Genomic DNA, 23,867 nt, shown 5'->3' on the forward strand with positions numbered 1-23,867 from the left:
GCTGATTTATCATACGAGGAGGCACCATTTGTCGTTGGGAAAAACGTGAGAGAGTGCGGGGGGGGGGGGGGAATCCCACGTAAAAATAGGAAATATTCCTCACCGTTTCAAATATTAATTTATGTAATGAGGATGGATGATTACGGGGTTGTTATGTATTAGCACCATCCCAGCATTAATGTATTGCCAAGTCATGGGTGTGGCGGCCTCCCCATGCAAACTTCATTTATTTGTGATTTTCAAACACAATGAAGGGCTTATAATATTATCTGACTGATAAACAAATACCTATCACCGAACATTCCCATGCAAGTATTATTCGGAAAAAGCACACCGCTGTGTTTCGCAACTCGCATTCATTTTGTTTGCACTTTTCAGAAGTTGCGTGATTTATTGTAGCCGGCGGTACAAAACAAGTCAAAATCCTTCAACGTGTCAGCTTAAACAGTAATGTATATTGAATGTCAAAGAAAATGGGTCACTTATGAAAATTCAATTGGGGGGAAAAAAATTCGGCAAAAATAATGCAATGTGATTTTAACTCGAGGAGTGTTGTGATACACACAAAGAACCTCGCCATATGAAGCCTTGGCCCAGTTTGTTATCATGAGAAATGTGACCTTCAATTTTACAGTGGGTCAATTGCTTGAAAAAAAAAGTGCCCGATACCTTTTGTGTACCAGCTTTGTTGCCAATCTGATTTAAAATGCCAAGCGTACACACGCAGAACAGACACCCAATTGAAGACACAGTGTATCACACAATACTCACTCCATTTCTTAATGGCACATAATGATTTCAAGCACTAAACATCACAGTCAGATCATTGAAATTACATTCTTCTCACCCCCCCCCCCCTTCCGAACACACCTCCCCCCCTACCCCTCCTCCTAATCCTCCCCTCCACCCCATCTCCGCCCAGATGTAACCATCAGTTGTTTGCTTTAACAACTATAATGGTCAAACCATTATCACCAGCAGGCCGGGGACACACAGGTTGCATGCAACATTGATGAGCGTGCTCAGAATTTTTACCATTTACTTCATCACGACCGTTATCAGCTGCAGGAGTTTTAAAACTGCTACTTGTCCTCCTTGAACTTCTTAGCTGTCTTCATATATTTTAGTCAATAGCCAATATAATTAGATTCCCCCCCCCCCCCGAACAAAGTAACATAATTGAGAACTTTAAGTAACTACATATATCTGAAGCAGAATGCTTTGGAGAGGTAATGTTCTATTCCTGGCAATGTCAACGGCTCTCCTTTAGAATTTTACACGTTAATTTTATTTTTTTTCCAACAAAATCATGCAGCAAGGGATCCATAATCATCTAGCTCACTGTGGCCTGAACATACAGTTTAGAAAAAATGTTAGGCATCCCGATGTGAAGGTCAATTTTGTGCATCACTAAACCTTTATTTTGATGCCTTAATGATTACAATTAATCAGTTGAGCTACTTAAAACAATAACATAACTCAACATTAAGTGTTGTTGGCTGTAATGCCTACAAATAAAATCGGCGTTCGAACTCTTTGTTCGAAATGCAGCTGTATTTTTATTTGGGAGTTCCTGTATTATGAGCTCGCATTGCATTGCGTTTATATTTTTTTCTTTGTCTTTAAATCATTTGGCAATTAGTTTTCCATTTGCGGCAGTGAAGAGTTCATCCTCATGGATTGTTACATCTCTATTAAAGCGCTGAGTGCCGCGTGGAAGCAGATGTCAAGCCTGGCACTTGTACGGCTGAGCCCTCCATTCGAAGACCATGCTTTATTTACTGCCATTAGCTTGTTTTCCTTGCTCTGGTTTTTGAATGCAGTGGACATGAATGACTTTTTTTCACTTCACCACCCTAAAAGCCTTTATTACTGATGGAAATTATTATTCATTCTCCCAGGCTGTAGATAATTTTGTGGCCTTGAATGCATTAAGGGTATCTTTATTTGGGCTCTCGCTGAGAGCACCAGTGTTTATTGCATCATTAAACCGCTAAAAAGTCTGTAAAAAAATATTTTGTGCGCATTGCCAAAATGGTTGTGTTTGCACCCGTGCGTAATGATGTGTTGTCCACGAGCAGCAGCCTCGTGTTGTCCAAACAGAAGTGACTCCCTGCATGCAATTGCCATCTCCATGCTTGTCTGATGACCTGCTGATTTTCAGCAAGTGCTCATCACATCTGTGTCAGCAGAGTGCCACATTTGCAGCTATTCCCACGTGTGGGCGGCCTTCCTTTTAACCAATACCAAAGTACGCCGCCTTCTGTGAAGTCTGCAGCAAATAGAGAACTGCACTTCAATTCACTCATAGCACAGCATAACTCGCTTGGGAATTCCATTTTAAAAATGCATTAAAACAAATGCAAATAGGGCGTGGGAAATGCTAGACTTCTGTAATTTCCATCAGCAAAAAAAAATGATTTATGTTTTTTTAAAGCATGATAATGGTTTGTTTGGCGAATTGATGACATTGCGGTTAGTGCATATCACTATGAACCTGGTGGGTTCAATACCCAGCCACGGCCAACTTTAGTGATGAGTGATATCTGAAACGATAGCGGGCCTCCAATTTCTACCAACTCACATTGACCAGTATGGTGAAGTACGGTTGAACAACCTCCATGACCGCCACTTTGTGGTGAGCCCTTCACCCAGCAGTAGATTTCTCAAAGGGCTATTTTAAATTTTCATTCTAATATTACTTTTGTCTTCGGGGGGGGGGAAGAAATGTCAGTGTGTCTTTCATTTTAAATTCTTTGTGGGATAATGACCTGCTGGCAATGACAAAAAAAAACTAGTTGTGCTGCCTTTATATGCATGTCCCTTCAGCCCAAATGGTTTCATGAGCTTTTAGATCCCAGACGTAAAGATTATGCCATCAGCGTCTTGGAATAAGGCAGTACATCTGAGCTCCAATATATGCTTTGGACGAGCCTTGTGGGATACACTTAGTACAGAAGGGTGCAGTCGTGAGTTGTGATTTGGCAAGCGAAGTTGGGGCCAAGGCCAGTTCAGATCGGAGAAAAGATTTAAGAAATGTGTTCATGATCAAACAAGATGGGATCCAAGGTTCAGCACCAGTATCTAGTCTGAAAAAGAGACCAAATGAAATATATATTTTGTTCGTTTGATATTTAACAAATAATGTACATACAATGTTGGCAGGAGACGCATTGCATTTTGTGTCTTTTTTTTCTCTCTCTCATGGGTCATATATCCTTGTTTTTTTAGTGTTCGCATATATACGTGTAACAAAAAATCTATCATTACACATGGAACAAAGCTGCAGTGTATCACTCCGTTGAGTGAAAATGCAATAACTGTGATTATGGAAAATGCTGGGTTCCATAGTCTGTAAAAAATGGATACCCTGTGTGTATTTGGCTACCTGCAAACATACTCGGTCTAAAGAAAATGAGCTTGAAACAGTGGCTGCACACAAATTAGTCACGCGTTAGTATTTGGGAATTGTTGCCCGGTGCGAGCATTTGATTCAGACTCTGCCAAGGACAGACCGGGGGAGTGGGTTGGGGTAGAAGGTGGGCGAGGGTGTGGGTGGAGGGGTGTGGGTGGAAGGGTAGTGGGTGGAGGGGTGTGGGTGGAGGGGTGTGGGTGGAGGGGGGTGGGTGGAGGGGTGTGGGTGGAGGGGGGTGGGCCAACAAGAGCTGTGCACGTGACTCTCCGTTGTAAGATTATTTTTATTGACTTGCCCAGTTCGATTTGTGAAGCGATTGATGGCACCGCACCTGATTCCGGGAGAATAAATAGCAGAAATGCAAATTAATCAAAAGGGAAATGACTCCTTCTGCTGCACATCCCATAAATCCACCCCTTTTTGTATATCGCATGTGGGTTTTGGGCACTAACACAACATTGACCCTTACCGTGTGATTTGGGTGCCTTTTCACAAAAGAGTTTCCGCAACCCTAGGCCGCCAAACAACCCCCCCCCCCCCTATTCTGTGCACCGCTCTTGGCCCCTGTCCAGATCAGTCTGCAGAGCCGTGGTAACACTGGCTTTTAAAATGTCATCCACACAAAATGCAAGCTTTATGTATATAACGGTGTTATTGTTTGTATGCTAAATGCCCCGTCATTATATTTAACTGCTGCTAAATGACACCCATTAAGGTACTTAAATGGGTCATCATTCAGTAACTGCCTGTAGTTATAGTAACATTCAAGGGCGGCTGAAAGTCAAGCGTACGATTAGCTGAATAAAGGATTTTTCGCATGTAAAATTCCTTTATGAATTACAATGTAGAGGAATGAGCGGTGTAATGCTTTTCTATAGAGTTCATCCTTTGCTGCCTCATTTTTTCCCCTTTTCTGCCAGTCAGGAGATCCTCATTATATCATCATCTCTCCAAGAGTAGTTGAACCAGATATTATGATTGATTTTTTTTCAGTGTTTGCGCAGAAAGTAAAACTAAATAAATAAAGAACGGCACATGACGGCTGGGCCCGTGGATCTTTTTCACAAGTCGGCACGATGAAAATGTCTGGAAGAAATTTGTTTTCAGAGGCAATTTGATAATGAGCCGGAGGAGAGCGCTTTTGCTGTACTCCCCCTGCTTTTTTTTGTTGCGTGAATAAAAGCCGAGGGGGTAGGATTACGGCTGGTGGCAACAGCGCAGTCGCGTTGACATGGTGCCGCTCTCTCACCTGTGTTCGTGCTCTAAGGGTGCTGTTTTACAGCGCCAAACAGCTGGTGAGATGTGCTTCCTCCTTGTCGAGTGCTAATCAATGTACAGCGTGTGCCATGTGGCTGACGGGGGCCTGGGGGGGGGCTGCTGCTGATGCTGTGTGTCGCTTGTCATTGTGTGGTGCAGCGATGGGGCAGAAGAGGAGAAGCTCCAGTGCCCTGGCCATGGAAGTGTTTGAGCATCATCTCGGCAGCCAAATCCTCCAGGTGAGAAGCAAAACTACTTTTGGCACAAACTGACTGAATAAAAAGTCACGTAGGAATGAGAAAAACCCGTGAGGGGGGGGGTGGGGGGCTTTACCAAAGCATCAAACTTCAATCGTAATGCTATGATTTTGGAGTGGTAATTTTTCATAACATTCGTGGCCGAGGTGAGAAAACAATAATTCGGAAACGTGACAGACTGGGGTGTGGCATTGCCCCTGCCCCTGACATTTGGCATATTTGAAAGGAAGAAATAAAGGAAGTGCGGAATCTAATGTATTGTTCTAGCCATTTTCAATTTTCAAGTTTTCACGGACTTTATTCAAATTCACAATTTCTGTGACTACCACGGCCTCCGTGTCAAAACCGTAGCCTTACTCATCAGGAATTTATGCTTTCATCTACGTCTCCATTGCATTTGACTGTGCTCGAGTCTGCGCGAGTGATGAATTAATCAATACATCAGCCCAGTGCAGGCAGAACTAAAATCTAATGTTGCCAGTTGCCAATATCCAACGGAAACCAACGATATGTAGACAAGAGTTGAAAACGTGCAAACTAATTGTTCAAGAGTACACACAGATTCAACTGTTGGTTAAGGACTCGTAAACAGAGGAAACATTAATCAAAAAATAAATCCAGATTAAACAAACGTAGCAGATGCTATTTTAAAGACAACGACACGATTACACAAGTGTAAAAAATAATTGGATGCAGTGTAGTGGACTCTACAGAGGTCAAAGTGATAATGACCGTGCTGCTGAGAACTGACGGTTATGCCATGCCATCACGAACGCCAGGCTGAGCGCGCAGCCGGCTGACTCCCAGGTTGATGCCAACTGACCTACCAAGCAAACACAACACATCTGATCCATTTAGCTCTGGTCTTTTTTTTTAATCACCAGGTTTGGGCAACCCTTTTAATCAATTTGGTTCAATTTTCAATCGGATAAATTCCTAAGAGCATTACAACGCTCTACTAAAATGTCTATATAGTATCATCTTTGCGAGCATTAGCATGACCCCCGTGTTACATACAGACGGACATAATGAGTTGCTGCTTTCATCCTTACAGGCTCCACCAACACCTGCATATTACTAAAGATGGGCTGAAGTGCCGCACTGAAAATGCACATCTTGTGTGTATTATTGGACAACTGTTAAAAAGCGCTTCATAGCTCATCGGATTCCTCCAGTATGAATAAATAAATATTCTAAATATTCAGTGTTTCGGTGGCAAGGGTGCTCATATAATTTTTCCAGAAGCGAGAGTGTCACCCTTTGCAATAAGATACCAAAGCACATTGTAAATTATAAGCTGAGCACTGCTAACTGTGGGCAATTAAACGTGTCAATAAATAAACACAATTCATTTGACACAGATATGTGTGTTATATATTTATGTGTCTACAACGCAGAAATATTAAAATTAATGTTACCTCGTTACATAAAGGATAGTGACATTTTTAGCTTTTTTGTACTCTCAGTGAAAGCATAAAACAACATCTTGCCACTAATTTTTACTAACTAATAAACGCACCACTACGTTTTACATTCTGGAGCAGTGTTTTATGTATACAATAGATATGTACCAATTCACACCCACCCCACACACCCGCAACCCTCCTCACCACCACCAAATTTGTTGAGTTGTGATTCGTGATTCAACGTCAAGATTGGATTCGATAAAAAAAATACATTTTAGTGGCATTCATTCTAGATTTGAAGCTTTCGTGACTGCAAGGATTCATATTCTTAGGTTTTTTCGGTAAAGTCACGGAGGTAAAACATTAAAATTAATAAAAGTAAAATAAAATAAAAATCACGACGTTTCGGAGGCAACACAAGCCTCTGTCTTCAGGTGGAACCGTCACAGCCACGACAGCTGTATCAAGTAAATTAGAGATTGCAGGAGCTACCACTCCGTTTATATAATGGTTGGAGAGGGGGGAAGGGGGCAAGTGCAGCACACTTTTTATTCATATGGTAAGGTGAGGCTTAAGAGGATGAGCCTTTGTTATGGAGAGGTACGGTTTGTGACTCAACCTGTGACAAGAAGAAAACAGCTGAACATGGTAAACCTGTAATAGTTGTCTGTCAAATAAGATTGGCCAAATAAGTGTAGTTAAATCTTTTTTGCATGGTTAATCACATCTTTCCAATGATTACTCAGTTTGTAACCATCATCAACATTTTAGTGGCAACTAGTGGCTGCAGCAGTCACGTGATCTCATTACACACAACGTGTATGACGATATTAGAACACGATTCTCACGCGCATGGTTCGGTGCACTTATTGCAAGCTTACGAATCATTATTGATCGATGAATTGATGCGGTGTTACACTTGTGATGTAGAGAATTCGAGGTGAAAATTATTAGTGGTGTCACGATGACGAGAAGTTATGCAGGAGGTCGTGTGTTCGATCCCGACCTTGTCAATGCCTGTGTTGTATATTTGGAGTTAACATTTTCTCTTTCTCTCCCTGTGTTCGCGTGGAATTTCTCTCGTTCCTTCGGTTTTGCCCTGCACATTTTGAAACGTGCGTGTAGATTAATTGGCTGTGACTATGAATTCCCACGTGTGATTCTTGTATGAGCCACTTTGATCAGCTATCTCGTGTGGCCATGTTGCTTCTGAAAAATAACAAATAGTTCAGCGGGCGTTTGCTGGTAAATTAAATAGTAGTTATGGTATTTACTCGATAGTAGGAGTGTAACAATGCACCGATTCAAACATTAAAATCAGACACATTATTTAGTGATGCTGCCTTTGCGCTGGCACCCAGCGCATATAAAGAAGGACTCAAAAGTTTTCTCATAGTTTCGGGAAATTACGAAAAACGTCACATATTTTGTCGGTCTTTCCTTCTTTTTTTCAACAATTAAAATTAATTTTCATGTTCAGAATACATGCTTTTAATATTTTGTACGAGAATGAATAATTCATTATTTGTGCTAATGATATGCTGATGTACTTTTTAGGCTAACAGGGTGGGCAATAATATACAATCGAGACCAAAATATATATTTAGAAACGATCTAAATGAAATGGTAAAAACAATACAAAAATGGTTCTTGAATAAAATAATGACCTCGAATTATGGCAATTCATCAAATCAACGGTGGTTGCCGAATGTGTCATTGTTACGTGCCTATTATAGAGACTAAAATAACCCTTGGCTGTGTAGGTTAATAAAACAGACAAAGCAGTAATGTATCACGATGTACATAAACAAATAACAAGGCTCCAGGTTATTGCCACACATTTTAAACTCATAAAATCTTAAGCAGTCATGGGCTGCAATCATGTGCGTTCAGCATGAAGCTCATAACACTGAGCAATGTGACGATAACCTGGCCTTTGATTACTCAATTGTTTAAACAGGACAATAAACATTATTCTGTTCAGTTGCTGTTTTATAGACATTTCACACATCCACACGTATGTTTCCCCAATATTAAATCATATTATTCATATATGACTTCTAATAAAGTGCAAATGCTGAATAGCTTCATTCGGTTTTAGAGTTTAGTGAAAGTGGTATATTGAATTTTCTCCCCATGAGTCAATTGTCTTACTCCTGCATTTGACCTCGCAACCCAGAGCCCTCTTCAATAAGAGACTATTTGTCTTGTTCGGTTTTCACGGGTTCTACAATAAATGATCTGTCTGAGACCATGTTCAAAGCGTTGCTACACAGCTCTGTTTCATGTGTAGTTTATTACTTATTAGCACTTAGCAACCAACCATCCATTCACGATCTATTAACGAACGTTATGCATCGCTCAGATCAGCGTGTCCTTTTCAAATATATTTTTTTATATATTTCCAAGTATTTCCGAAGAATCTCTGCTTCACACGATGCACTGGTGTCTGCAAAACTACCATGTTTCAAATACACGAATTTCTGTAATCACCACCTTGATGAAAGCAGTACCTTTGCAGCCTGATAACAGAACATTTTAGATTATCCTTTAAAAGAATCGGTTTATTTCCACGTTGGCACTTAAAACACACAGATTTTATTGCATTTGCGCAAAACTCAAGTCAATTGTTGCACAGTATGCTCGGCGATGTCTTTGTTCAGAGGCATGACTAATTTAACCTTTTTACCAAATGTTAATGAATTTTTTTTTTATCCGCAGTATAGATTGTTTTCTAACACACTTGTCCATAGCGAATCAATTGAAGTCCCCTTAATGTTAATGCAAATTGCTTGTCACGAAATGACAGATGAATACATTGGGCGCACGTACACTGGCTACGAAAGAATACATTAAGGCGAAAAATAATTCCAATGCCGACATTGGGATTATTGAAGTTTGTGAAACATGTCTGTCAGCTTTGCTGCCTCTGTGGAATTTGAGTGTCACAATTAGGGCCATATTTAACCGCTGAAGATTAATCAATGGATTATCCGTCCCAGACGAACCTCAAATTAGGGTACTCAGGTAGCCTGCATCTAATGTCTTCCATTACAAAAGTCAATAACGCTCCAGCATCTCTCTACTCAAGCTGTTGTGAATGTTTTGCAAACTGTCCGACATACGACAGCAAACAAACTTAGGACGGATGGCTCTAACCCTTGCCACTTAACACAAGCACGGAATCAGCTCAGCAGCAGCAGCCTTGAGTTATAGGCGTTCCTTCTCCAATGTTATACCAAATATACAACCGTAAATGTTTGTTTAATTTACCATTGAAACGTATTGATCCCTGCACTCGATGTGTTGCGTTCATTGCATTGTCTCGCTCGTGTCTTGCAGTCCCTGGATGGTTTCGTGTTTGTGCTGAATTTCGATGGGAGGTTCCTTTACATATCAGAGACGGTGTCTATATACCTGGGACTCTCTCAGGTAGGACGTTCTCCGGTCGCACTCACCATGGTTCCACATTAACTTTCCATGATATCGGTTCATGCCAGTGTTGAAATTCAATGACGTGGCGTAGAGTCGGGCAGTGGGGTGCACTGCGGCAAGTCAATGTCAGATGTGTGGAGCACTGCTTTAAAGCATCTGTGGGCAAGAGTTAATTAGCAATGTATCAATTCAGCGTCGGAAATGCCCTTTCTATTTTGGTGGCACCTGATGCCGATACAATTTGTATTTACGTAGCATCTAAATGCAGCAGCATGTCGAGATGCTTTACAAAAAGCAGTTCGTGCATATCACGGGGAACCAATTAAAATATACGCATATAATTTCATATTTAATACACTTCATAGATAGTATCCAGTCACAGGCAGAACAGAAGACTTGAACGAGAGCATAGAATCGGTGGCATGAATAACCAGGGGGCAAAGGATCTCCAGACTAAGGGGATGGTAGCCAGTCATAGGAAGTGGAGAAGACAACAGGCAGGGAGTTAGCGGCAGGGATGAATGGGGGAAGGAGTTCCAGACCACAGAGATATTGGCAAAGAATGAGCGACCTCCCACTGAGTGGAGCTCGACAGAGGGGTTTGAGAGGAGGCCCTACTCACTGGAGTGGAGAGCGAGATAGGAGAGAAGGTAATGGCGCTGGTCATGAAAGCAATGGCTGGTGAGCTTACACGGTGTTTGATCCGATCTCAGCTCATGCCACTAGCCATTACGCAGCACCTGACAATACCAAAGGTATTCGATATTCAGCTCAGTCATTCTGGTGGTGCAATGGCCCGCAGCGGGATGGATCGTGTAGAGGCACCCACAATGAAGGGGCAAGTTACGTGTGTGTACAGAAAGTACAGATGCAGAGTTGTTTCAATGGTGTTACCGTGCGTGAGTGGGTTTTCTCTGGGCAAGAATTCTCGAGAAGGAATTTGAGATGCGGATGCATTTTGATGCGTCCGCATTCATCTATATTACATTTTATTGTAGCAACGTAACTGGAAAAACATTCCACACAGTGGCGTCTTGAAATTGTGTTTTTTTTTTTTTACCCAGCGTTTCCTGGGTAAACAAAAAAAATGTGGTTATTAATTTAAACCTCCAATGAAGTAAATTGAAGGCGGTGTTAAATATTAAGCTTTTATGTGATGACTGGGATAAATGAGGCAGATTAGCCCAACTAAAAGTTTTGGCTCCTTTTCGTCATCTGATTGAGGGAATGTGCACATTTCATCCAACTGGCAATCATCGTGGAAGCCACAAGAGTAGCATCAAAAGTTTATGACGCATGTCTAAAGTGTTTTTGCCATTGAATCCATTAGTAGCTTTCCCATTGCAATGCTTCAGAGAGCTGTCTCTGATAATGCCTACATTACCAAGTATGATGAGAATCCAGCATTAATGCAACGATTAAACGCTACAGACACTTGGCAGTGGGAATCGTCTGTGATTGGATTGGACGGTGTCTGAGCGGTTCACCTTCCTGTAGCTGTCAACCTCTGTGGCCTCAGATCCGCGGGCGACAGAAAGCATCACCATCGTTTTTTTGCGACGCCTGCCTTCAGGTGAAGCCTTACAGTCTCGGAAAAGGGCATAATTGTTGGAGCCTGTAATGAAATTAATGGATTAATTGTCACACAAAGGACAATTAACTACCCATCATGGATAATTATGGACCAGTAATTGACACTAATGCTGCTTTAACCTTCAGAGTTTGTAATTACTTGAAGCAAGAATTTGTTCTAACGAGTGTTTGCTGACACCCCCCTACCATGAAAGCAAAGTCCAAAGTGTGTTAACAGATGGCCAATTTTTACACCAAATGAGTCTGTAATGTTGCCAACTCTCTTGTACGTTGTCGTTTCTCCCACCCTCCCATTTCCCCCAGGGCACTGCATAATGAAGTTTAGAATTTTTGTATTTATATGACATGAAAAATCAACAGCTTTAGAATGGGGGGTGGGAGGAAACTTCACTATTATTTATTTATTTATTTCGATCACTTATTATTGGCAACAAATTCACATCAGACTTCATTACCACCTGGAATATGTGAAGCATTGTGTTCCCAGATGCAAAATATAATAATTAGTTTGTAAGCAACACGTATCATATGGTCAAGCTGGCACTATAGGCTACGATTTTACCAGTACCACAAATTGAGCAAAATGCTGCTCGTTAATAATTCAAATGAACAAAAAGCGATAGAAATTATACAAAACCGCACAAGAAAAAAATACAAACTCCACAGACTGCGCTGGGGGCGGGCTGCCGAGCCAAAATTGCTGAGAGTGATCTTTTGAGTTTGGCCTCACAGATTATTCGATGACTCAGGGCAAGAGGCAAAAATTGATTGCAGTGGCAGGATGATTGAGGGGCCTATCTGCTGTGCGCTAGCTAGCTCAGGACGCGTTGATAATCGGCGCCAATCCCTCCGGTGATCTTACACCCTGGGCCCCCCCCCCCCCCCAATACCGTGGGCGGTTGGGCTCACGATGCGTGCGCGCGTGTGTATGTACACACACGCGCGCACGCATGCACGCAGGTCCGGGCACACACACACGCACTTGCACACTGTATCGGCATCCACAGCTGCCGGAGCGTGAAGTTGATCGATGCAGCCGGGAACACACGGGACCCGTTGGGACCCGCTTTTGAAAAAGCCGGTCGTTTGTTTTCAATTAATTAGCAAACCGGCAGCATGGGAAATGGCGGGCAGGGCTGAAATGGAGAGATAAAGGGGGATCAGAGATTTGCAGTGTTTACCGGAAGGTGTTTTCTATAATTATCCGACAAGGGCAAGTGCATACGCAGAGGAACAGCATGCTGCATGTATTTTCTTCTGCCGCGTTATAATAGTAGGCCCTGCAGTAACACGCGCTTCTTCACATTAGCACTTCACAAGTGTATTTCATTAATAAATCAATATGCGGAATACATTGTCGATTGAACCACAATTTAAAAATATCATTTCTTGTTATGTAAATTCTCCACTGCGTGCAATGTTGTACTGATAGTTCTCCCAGATGTAATAGGCGTACTTTATACGTGTGAACAATATACAATACATAATCCAACGTAATCTGTCCTATCACATACAAATGAATATTTTAAAATGTAATTCCGTTCGCGAGATTAAATTCCGTGGAACCATTGTCTAAACGCCAATGTTAATGCATTTGTGAACGACGGCTTTAAAACAATTATCTATAAAAATATCCAATCGCTGCATTTGCATTCTCAATCCACCTATTTTGCTGTAACCCCTTGCTCACGATGTCTCCATTGCTCCTCCACCGAATCTCAAAAACATGAATCAATAAGTGGATGAATGCATTTTTAAAACCTGGTAAGATTTCTCCATCGGAGAATAAACCAAATCAAAGTATCACCGGCCAAGCTGCGCTGTGGACTGCAGCCAAGATCATCAGACGGAATTCAAAACATGTTGTGGAGGGTATCCTAATTTGGGTGATATCTTTAGACAGGGATTGCAGCTTCCCATTAGTTTGATGGCTCTTGATGGGGCTGGCAGGCTGACTTGTGCTTTTTGGATAGGGGGGAAAAGGCCGAGTTGTCCGTCATTGCTCTCTGACAAGGACACAATTAGCCTATTGAGTTTAGGAGCCAAACGTTCCATAAATCTCCTCCGAAAAGCAATGGACTGATCCTTGTGTACCCTAATGCGGGCTGACTGCTTCGTGGATAAACGGCCCATAAATGTTATGTGTAATTTAGTCACCGTGTCAGATGACACTGCACAAATTTACATTTCCAATTTTCAGCGTCCGCCGCTGATGTTTTTTTTTTAGGGACTGTTATCCTCATCTCTCCCTGCCACGTAAGGTACCCGAGGAAAGATCGGCTCCTGATCATAATCAAAATTTATACTGTTCTGCTATTAACGATCATGGGGTAGTCTTCTCCCTCATATTGCTAGGCAGCCCGGAGAGCCGTGGGTGGCATATCACATGATAAATTCCTCATTCTTTACAGCTGGCATTGCTGACTGGAGATTTATTGTCTGTAATGAATAGTTTTCGCCAGGGCCTTGGCGTGGGAGGGATGTACTCCCCCCCCCCCCCCCAAAACAACAAGCATTTATTCAGCAAAGTAAATTCTCTGGCAGAGGACCAGCTCGCCCGCCTAAAGGCCCCAGGATTCCCATTGATTCTTACCGCTGTATGTTTATAAATGCTTTACTGGAATTACGCACCAAAACAAGGGAGTAAAAATAGGCAACTCTGTGTAACGAGTTTAAGTGCCTCCATTCAATACGTTTTTTTCTTGCGTGTGTTTTGTTTGCGAAATAAGTTTTGATATTTTATCTCACGTGTACGATTTTTTCTCTCTCCTTTGTATCACAATGTTATTTTGTGCTTTAAAAAGGATTGCATGTTTTTTTTTTGGGGGGGGGGGGGGTGGGGGTGTGTGGAGAAGCTAATCCACGTCTGTAAAGCTTCTTTAATGTACCGCATTTTCTTCGCGCTTATGCGTGGCACGCTGAGCACACAGCAAGCCATGTGTAGAATAAAAGGGAGAATTCCTTGAAAATGAAAATGACGCCAGCTTCAGCAGTTACAATGAAATATTCATTTGTTTATTTTATGTGAGCACATGCACTATATCCACTTGTCCAGAGTAGCTTTATTATTGGCATTTTGATAAATGAGCCCCTTCTCGTTCGTGAATTCATATGTGCTTAGGCATATTGTGTTGCGATGTTCACAAGCTCATGTGGATATTGTACAAGCGTGTGCGACTATGGGCAAGCGAGTGTGACTTCGCAGCTGTGCATAAAAATCTGTACTTATACAGAACGTAGTCGAAACATTTTGATTGAAACATTTTTCAGGGAGGGAATCAATGTTCACGGCCAAAAAGATTTTCCACCAATATGAAGAGATGCTTGAAGGGTTTGGTAGATTGCCTTTTTCTCTCGCTTTTGTTTGCCGAACAATATTACTTAATTAAATGCATTTATTTATTTGTTTGCTATTAGAGCATACGACAGCCTGCCGTGTTATTGGTGCCACTGAAGTGCCAGCAGCAGCGGGAGAAATACATTGATATTATTTACATCTTGTGTGCAAGGGGATAGAATTGCTGCCATGGCGTAATGATCATCGGCACACTGCACTTCAAGTCCAGGGGTCGCCGGCTTCGATTTCATTTTCCGGCATGACAGTTGAAACAAATTGCGGAACTTTCTTAAATCCCCGATACCTCTATTCACCCGGCGATGTGAATGGATACATCACAGCTTGTCGATCGGCAGGTCGTGTGTGTGTTGGTGGGGTAAAGTGTGCGCACACCCACCTCTTCAAAGATGTTTGGTCAGCGTGGAAGAGTAGGCCAAGTATCCTACAGAGGGGCACTCATTTGCTCCATGTAGTAGAAGCTCATCTGCCACCAAGTAATTGCTGGGCTACACTTTGCATTCATCTTTTGTGTCCATGTGGTCATGAAGAGTGTGTGCGCGCATGCTTGTGTGTGCGCGCATGCTTGTGTGAGCGTTCGTGCATGTATGGGGAGAGGTGGTGTCATGGTTAGCACACTGCACTATGAACCATGCAACCCAAATTCGATTCTCGCTCACGACCAATATTTGAACCGGTCCTAGGCCTCCGCTAAGTCGACTCAGCCTCAAATGAGTACCTGGCGTGATAAACATCGCCACTGGGGAGACAAAAGCGGCCGGGCATGGTGCTGGCCACCCACCCCCTCGTGTGACGTGCCAGCCTTCATAGGTGCTCGCTAACAGCACTTGCCCCAAATATCTGTTCAGGCTAAAAGGGGGAATATTTGTCTTTGTTGTGTCTTTGTGTGTGTATGCCTCTGGCCAGCGTTAAAGAGTAGGCCAAATACCCAATAGAGGTGCTCTCCTGAGCTCGCACGAGTGGGAACACCTCTCTACCAGCAATAATGTTGTTGCTTTTGTCATTTTGGCGACCCATCTCACTCTTGCAAATGAGACCCATTGCCGGCCTCTTAAATTCTCTCCAATTCAACCGCAGGGCTGCACCTTCACCACGCACCTATTATTGTGTCCGTGCGCGCATTATTAGCAGCATTGCTCGCTGTTCGACGCCGCGTCCGTGCGTGCGTATTGGCAGGTGGAGATGGCTGGGAGCAGCGCCTTCGATTACGTGCACCCAGCGGACCACTCCGAGCTGGCCGAACAGCTGGGGATGAAGCTGCCTCCGGGGAGGAATGCCTCCCTGCAGGCGGCCGCGGAGGACGGCGCCAGCTCGGCCTCCTCCTCGCAAGCGGAGACGCCAGAGCCGAGTGAGTCCGAGGCATTTGATGACGAGCGACATCGCGATTCTATTTCGATTTAAAGCTTTCGTGACTGCAGGGACTCATCTTCTTGGTTTTTTTCGGTAAAGTCACGTAGAATGGAAATAATAAAATAATACAAATAAAATAACACGTCGTGAGAATTATTTTATTAGTTTAATTTTTGTTGTTTTATTATTTCCATTTTACGTGCCTTTACCGAAAGAACCAAGAAGATAATTCTATTTTGACAATTTTTTTTTTTACCAGGTAAGGCCCACTGGGCTATATTGTTGTTTTTTCACAAGCGACCTGGCCACACATGTTAGAACGACCACGTGGCTTATCGCGTGGAAATGTATAGGCAGCCAAATACCCTAAACGAGTCTTTTTTCTTAATGTGGAGGGAAAAACCAGAGGGTCCGGAGACAAATACAAGTGTCCATGGGGAGAGAGAACACGTACATTCTAAATATACAGCAGGCGTCCGGGTCGGGATCGAACCCACGACCTCCTGTAAAACAGGCGAGGTAGTTAACATCTCACCACCATGGCGTGTCTCACTGCATTATGCATCAATGTAACGATTCAGCCACCGCCCCCCACCACCCACCCCCCCCCCTTCCTCGCAACCACATTGTGGTGTATTTTTAACACTTCTAGTGGCTGTAGAAGTCATACAAATGAATGATATTCAGCACAAATGAGCTGAAAATAATTAATTCTTAAAAGTGTGATTTGATGCACATAGTTTCTCATTTTAACTTTCGATTTCCCCCCCAAATTTTTATCAAGATTGTGCTATCGGCATCATGTTACAGAATAAATTATTTATTTGGATCTCTCATAGACCCATGCAGCCCTTCATACTCAGAGAATGGTCCACAGAAACGGATATAACAGAGCTCCCTCAAAGTGCAGAACCAAATGTAATATAATCGCTCTTTTTGTGCAGTTATCAGTGACTGACCTGAAACCATCAATTCAGCACACTTGAGAACCAGGTTTAACCACAGGATTCGAACCCAGGATCTCAGCAGATGCCAGCTCATCACTCTGATCCCTGAGCCACGAAACTTTCTCATTTAGAATCGATTTTAATCGATGCACCAACGTATGATAACACCCATAATACATGAATACAACAAAAATCTCAACAACATCAAAGGCACAAAGACAGTCCCTTGGAGAATGGAGATGGCCTTTAAACATTAAAATTGTTGCCTTGCTTTACCTTCCTCAGAGGAATGATGGGCTGACTGAGTAAACCCTGGCATGTATTTGAACTCATGTCTTATACATGAGAAACCTGCTGTGCCGCCAACTGTGGCTGTGTCCCAACCTAATTCACTGCAACCGCAGACGATTTACGCCGAGATGCGATGAGTAGGAGGCATGTTTGTGTTGATGTATAATTCAGTGGGTTCTGCCTCCGTATCACAGAATCTGTGATCATGTGTAACGCTTCTCTGATTGTTGTAGTTGAACCACCAACCTTATTTGTATCCAATAACAAACCAGACATGTGGTTCCACTGCACTGGCAGCTACTTTCAACATATTGGCTGGAAAGCCATAAGATACGTGTTAGGGTTCTTGGCTTTGTTATAAGCCATGTTGGCTACATAATCTGGCACCTTGGTAATGGATTTACCATTTGGCTTAAGAGTGTGCGTTAGTGATCTGCTTAAAGATTTCAGTTTCATGACGTTGCATTTTTTTTGCTTTTGGCCTTTTTTAATTGAATGGATTCTTGAAAAATAAACAAACGACACCTCCTACCTATAAGTGCAATCAATGCGCACATTTGTTGGATCATGGATTTCCATATGTCAAATCCTTAAGCTTGGTGAGCTACAGTTCACGGGTACAATTATCGAAAACATGCACCAAATTTAATAGCGTTGTCATTGCTTATTAAACGAAAGGTAACTCAGAATAAGTCAAGATTGTGTGTTTGGTATAATTCCACAAAGAACACATTTTGTTTACTACTCTATAGCAATACATTTATTCCACCAAAACCACTATATTGTGTTAAAAACATCCAATCGTGGTGTAAATCTTCCCCATGTTGATTTATACAAATGTGGCTGGTTGTAGAGCTGGCCTTAATAGAATGACCGACAGAAAGGTTGTAAGTTGAGCCAGGGATCACAGCGCTCAGTTGCCACCGTGTGATTCTGGGTTCAAATCCGGGTTTTTGGTTGCCCACAGTTCAACCCTGTTCCCAAGGGTGGCGAGTTGTGGGTCTCAGCCCAATCACCGATGACTACACATGCACAAGAAAAGTCCGTCACATTAAACTGGCAACATTCCAACCTACGAGAAGTTAAAATATTGGTTTTACTGCCACGTGAAGAACATTCCACTGCAGCAGGGAATGTGAGAACGTGTTTGCCCGTCTCAGATGGATAAACGAGGTCACCTGAAGGGATCTCAGATGTTGTTCTGCGATATCTGTATCTCTGAGCCATTCTCTAACACAAAGGATCGCACTGCTCTGTGTGAGCATTCCGAATGGGTAGTTCATTACACAACAGCAATATCAGAATTGGAATACAATTTGGAAAAAGACGAAAAATACCTCTGCGTTTACACCAATAATCTGTGAAGCTACAAACAGCATAATTTTATTTTATTGTGGGTGTAGATGTTACAGAGCTCTCCCGTTGCGTTTAATTGCTGAAAACAAATTGGTCAGAACCTCAACTCTCTGATACTCGAAGCAGATAAAATTAACGTTATTTTCGCAGCGCATATCTTCGATACAAAGTGAAACGTGCAATTTTTGTAATGTACACCGTAGCATTTGGGGGGGGGGGGACTTCGAAAGTGATGGAAGAGCCAGCAATAAAACAAGTTTGTCATGATTTCTTATCAAGCATTACAAGCAACATTGCCTACAACTATTTTCCTAAATTACCCTGAGCGTCATCAATCATTTGGCGAAGCTAAAGTGAAGTGTCAATTGTTCCACCAATATGGGATGGTAATAAAAAAAAATAATGAACATCCTCTGTTAAGATTTGCGAGCAGACCTTTTTTTTTCACGCGCTGAGGCAGCACTAACGCGCACCAGTGTTGATCTGAGAAGTTCATTATCAGCAAGTATTTTACACGTGACAGTGCGTTTTGTAATATAATCATTGTGCATGTTAGATGCTGATAAGCACCACTAATTGATCAGCATATCACGTTGCTGACTTGTGCTGCTGAAAGTGCTAACATTTGCAAGTTGTGTTAAATTGTGAACTTTTTTTGTGAGATGAAGCGGGCATTAATAATATTTGCCCTTATTAATTTATAGCTCCTTAGGTAATTCTGACACTGAATTCTTAATTTACGAATGTGTATGGAAACAAAATAAAAAAAAATCTTTATTTTATATTACATTCATTTTAGGGAACCAGTCAGGGAACAAAACAAACCCAGCACCTCCTGTCCACGTTTGTCTTTCCACAAATTTTATTTTACATTTTTAACACAACCCATCAGCCGCACGGAGTGCAAACTAACTGTCGCATTGATTTGAATAGAAGCAAACTCTGGATTGGTCGTGACATTCAGCATCTCATTAGCAGAGTCAGGCTTGCTTGGACCAAATACTGGTGGACCTGCCTGATTCTTTCATGGGCAAGGGCCTTTCTGTAAGAAACGGGTCCTAGTTCGAAGCAAAACGACATAATACATAATGCAACTTTGACATTTCCTCAAAAATTAATAGCCTAATCTAGCTCAAGGTAAATGCAGAAATGACAACCAACGTTGTAAATAACATTCCAAGCAAGTTAATGCAAGGCTAATGTTTATACTTTCTGCCATTCATTCTCACCAGTTAATTCCCCCATCACATGCCTTTGATTTGGATCAATTGCAATCTTACTTTTTTCATTATTTGTTACTTTCCCCGTAGTCTTCAATGTGCGCTAATGTCTCCCAAGCCGGCGCGTTGAGTGTGCATAGGCGCCTTGCAATAAACCAAGAGTCGAGAGCGGGCGGCATTATGTTGAGATTGGTAGGTGTTGAGACCGCGATATTGATCAAGAGGTATTGATTGCCATCCTGGCTGCAAAGTGATCCTGCAGCCCCCTTTTATTTAAGGTATAGTGTTGCCCTGTTTTGCCATTACCGTAAAATACCGAGAATTTCCAAGCACTAAAGAATGCCAAATGTAATAACGAAGTTGTATTTTGGGGAGAAATCAAATGCCCCCTTTTCTTTCCGCACGAGGAGGTTTTATGCCTTCCATTTTGTCATGCCTTCGTGACTTAGCGTGGAGTGGGGATGCACGTAACAATTGAGTGTTATGAAATGTTAGGAGGGTTGTGTCTGTCCTTTGTTAACTCTAACCCCTCGTACTAACCCCTCTCCTCCCGACGCTGATTTTAGCCAACAACAGTTATCAAAAAATAAAACTCGCGGCATAGTCAACGCTTTGCTATCAGTTTTACACCACTTTTTTGATTGGCAAAGCCGTACAGATTATCAGTCCTGATTGGGCCATGCTAATTTACTGAGAGATATAACCTAATGAAGGTCAAAGGAGTTGATTACTAGACTCAAGGGCAATATTTTTCAGATCAAAGCTGACTTGTCCTAACAGGTTTATTGCTTTCATTTGCATATTAATTAATCCTTTCTTTCTGATTAGGACCTGTCGGCATACATCTTTCTGTAAATTAGGACCATCAACCTAAATGGATTCAACATTTAATATTGTTGCCCTGTTTATAGTGGGGATGGGTCAGGCCTGTGTGTGCGGAGGTGACGTAAATAAGGAGATGTATCTGGTTATTACATCCATGTCAGGGTGGGTAGTATGCATGTAATTTGTGATGGTTTAATTATAATTGTTCCATTTTTTATGAGCCTAAAACACGAAGCTAAAACTGTAATCTGTTTCACGTCTTAACTGCTGGCATTTGCCGGCACATTTTGTGCGCGACTGTAATTCCACTTTTACTAGCTCCCATATTCCTTCCCCTATCTTAGATTATACACAATTGAACTATGTGAACATAAATAACGTTCTTCATGTACACGTTAATGATTCTCCTCCTCCCCTGGTAATCAACACCATCTTACTAGTGGGGAAAAGGAAAAAAAACTAAGTTTGCCATCAACTTATGATGTCTTTAAAAACTTTGTTTATTTTACGTTTAAACACCATGGTGGCCGTGTACAGCATTTTCTATTTTATCCACTCGATGAAGTTCGGTTGGTGTGTCGGACGAGCCAGATGGAGTGATGCCACTGTTCAATTGTTTTCCGGCGTGTAAAATTTCACTGGTAACATCGTCAAAAGCCTTGCTCGGCTGAATCCAATGCAGTCACGCTCCAGCTGTCATAGTAATCGATTCCTTGTTTCGCCGAATGCACTTGTTGTGAGCACCGCCCGAGAATGGGAAAACATTGTCCTGGACGCACGGAAATGTAAACAAAAGCGAAACAGTTTCACCACTCGAGTCTCGTAGTTATGTTATCTCTCAACCGGCTTGGTAGCATTTAAGTAAGAAGAAAAAAGTAAATTTTGTTGCAGTTGTATCATCTAGCGTTTGCAATATTGTCATACATATGCCTTAGCAAAGGAATTTTAGGAGAGATTTTTTTTTATTAAAAATATCCACGGTTATAAATTGCATTGTTCTAACATTACATTTTTTGGTCGTATTCATTGAAACGAATGCACATGCGTGGCCATTCTTGCTCTAAGTCAATGCAAATTGTTTTTTCCACAGGTAGCATATTTTAATCTTGGCAAGAGCACTATGGCCGAAAGGATCAAATAATAATTTAAAGCTTACCGAGTCAATTGTTTCCGATTTTTTTTCGTCGGCCTCTGTTTGCTTTCCTTGTTAGCTACACAATAGCTAAATTATCTTGCATTGACAATTAAACAGACAGATGAATTCACGTTACAGTGACAAAACATCATCTGATCTTTCGTTTTTTTCCCTCTCCCAACAAAGTTATCTGGCAGCAAAAAAAACAGCTTATTGCATTTCAAGTGGCACAACAATGTGCAATAAAGAATAATAGTACAGAAGTAGTAAAAAACAAGTTAGGATTATTCATGCATTTTGAAAGAGTGAGAAAATAAATTTGTTGGTTTGTCCTCTACGTAAATCTAACAACAAATAAAATGAACACATATTTCATTCCTTAAAAAATGCCAGCTACGTGGTCATAAACATGCAGCGTATGATTATTAAGATACTGATATGTTCACAGAGGGAGCCTCTGGTAATATAATGATACGTGCAATTCAAGCTTGAAGACGCTGCGCCCTGGGTCACCAAGTTCTGCTTTTGTTCCAAATCCAGGCAATCACAGATACCAGCAGGGTTTGAAAAAGCAATAAAAGTATTCGCCAGAGCCTGGCAGGGGTCTAGCGTCACAGCAATGCGATACATGCACAAATCCATGGGATTCACGACGGCTTTAATCAGCATACCTATGCAAAATCAGCCATTGAAAGGAGTGGGATATAAATTTCTGATCACATCCCACTGATCTGTGGAAAATGTAACCTGTAATCCGCACGGAATCTGCACATACATTTTGTTCCATCCCAATGGCTGTGATTGCCAAGGTCCTTCCGCAGTTATTTCTTATTCATTTCTGATGTAGTTGAGAAACTGACATGGTCACGCTGGTATAATTTAAGAAAATGATTCCATGGTGATGCCATTAAAGTTAACAGTATGTTTTCCAAGTTGTCTTCGTGGGGGGAAACATATTTGGAATCCTTTTTTTTGTTGGCAAAAGATGATTGCATACTTTAAATAGATGCATTTACAAAATTAAAAACATTATGCACAGTACAGAGCGATATTGGAAACTTCCAAACGTGTAATTAAAGCGCTGTGTTCTCGAGATGGCTTAGCATGCTCATTACCTTTGTGCATTACAAAAGACCTCTACCAAAATGGGAATTGTTATTGAACTGTTCTGAGCTTCAGCGCTGTTATACGTCTTGAATGGTTGTTACCTAAAGATCAGAATCATTTAAACGTGGCACACATCCTGAATAACGGGATATAGAAATCAAAAGGGGTATGTTCTGTAATGCTGAATAACGTGGCTCCCTTTGTTCATGTCAACTTCTAACATTTGGGAGATCCTTTCCTGATGAAGTCAGTCGTCATCCTGGGTTTGAGTCACACACTCTGTATGTGATACTCAGGTCCCATATATATAATGCGTTTCATCGTTCAGGGACAGTTTCTAAATGCTGCATGAAACAAAACGGCGAAATCTAGGATAAGGTGGAGTGGTGGCACAGTGGTTAGCATTGCATTGCGCTTTGAATCCAGCAACTTAAGTCCAATTCCTGGCTGTGGTCAGAGCATCAGTGGAGAGTAATTTCTCAAAAGAAAATAACAGCCCTGGTTCCCCACCGTCACCAATCCTCGCTGACCAGTGTCGTGGAGTTTGGTCAAACAAGCTCCACCACAACACGGCCACGGATAGTCCTTCAACCGGCAGTGAATCGTCAAAGGGCTGTAAATTAATTTAATATAATCCTTAATTTGGATGAAACTAACTCTGGGGATAAGGATGTGTGTGTGTGTATTTTTATGCACAAGTACAGCAACGGAGGGCATTAGAAGGTAGTGCAACGAAAAACATTTGTTGTCGTATACTTCTCTGCTCCCACATTTAACAAACAATGCCTGTTGATGGACACAATTCAAATCACCCACCGTGAAGAGGCCCTCATAAGCAGTTCTGTGGGGCAGCCTCTTTCTGAGTATCTCCCCAATGCGAGCTGCACCGAAACGTTGTAGGGAATTTCCATTCCCCCG

General features: G+C 41.9%; 1 protein-coding gene across 1 annotated transcript in view; it reads left to right on the forward strand.

Moving 5' to 3' along the window:
• The window catches only part of LOC133342393 (neuronal PAS domain-containing protein 3-like), a 108,953-nt gene that overhangs the window by 68,956 nt on the left and 16,130 nt on the right, over positions 1-23,867 (forward strand). The window contains exons 4-6 of the mRNA XM_061551539.1: positions 4,832-4,911; positions 9,678-9,767; positions 15,895-16,066. Of these exons, the coding sequence (XP_061407523.1) occupies positions 4,832-4,911; positions 9,678-9,767; positions 15,895-16,066 (342 nt within the window). The remainder of the gene's footprint in view (positions 1-4,831; positions 4,912-9,677; positions 9,768-15,894; positions 16,067-23,867) is intronic.

Source organism: Lethenteron reissneri, chromosome 14 (assembly GCF_015708825.2).
Source record: "Lethenteron reissneri isolate LAM-NWPU_2019-01 chromosome 14, ASM1570882v1, whole genome shotgun sequence".
NCBI classification, from domain to species: domain Eukaryota; kingdom Metazoa; phylum Chordata; class Hyperoartia; order Petromyzontiformes; family Petromyzontidae; genus Lethenteron; species Lethenteron reissneri.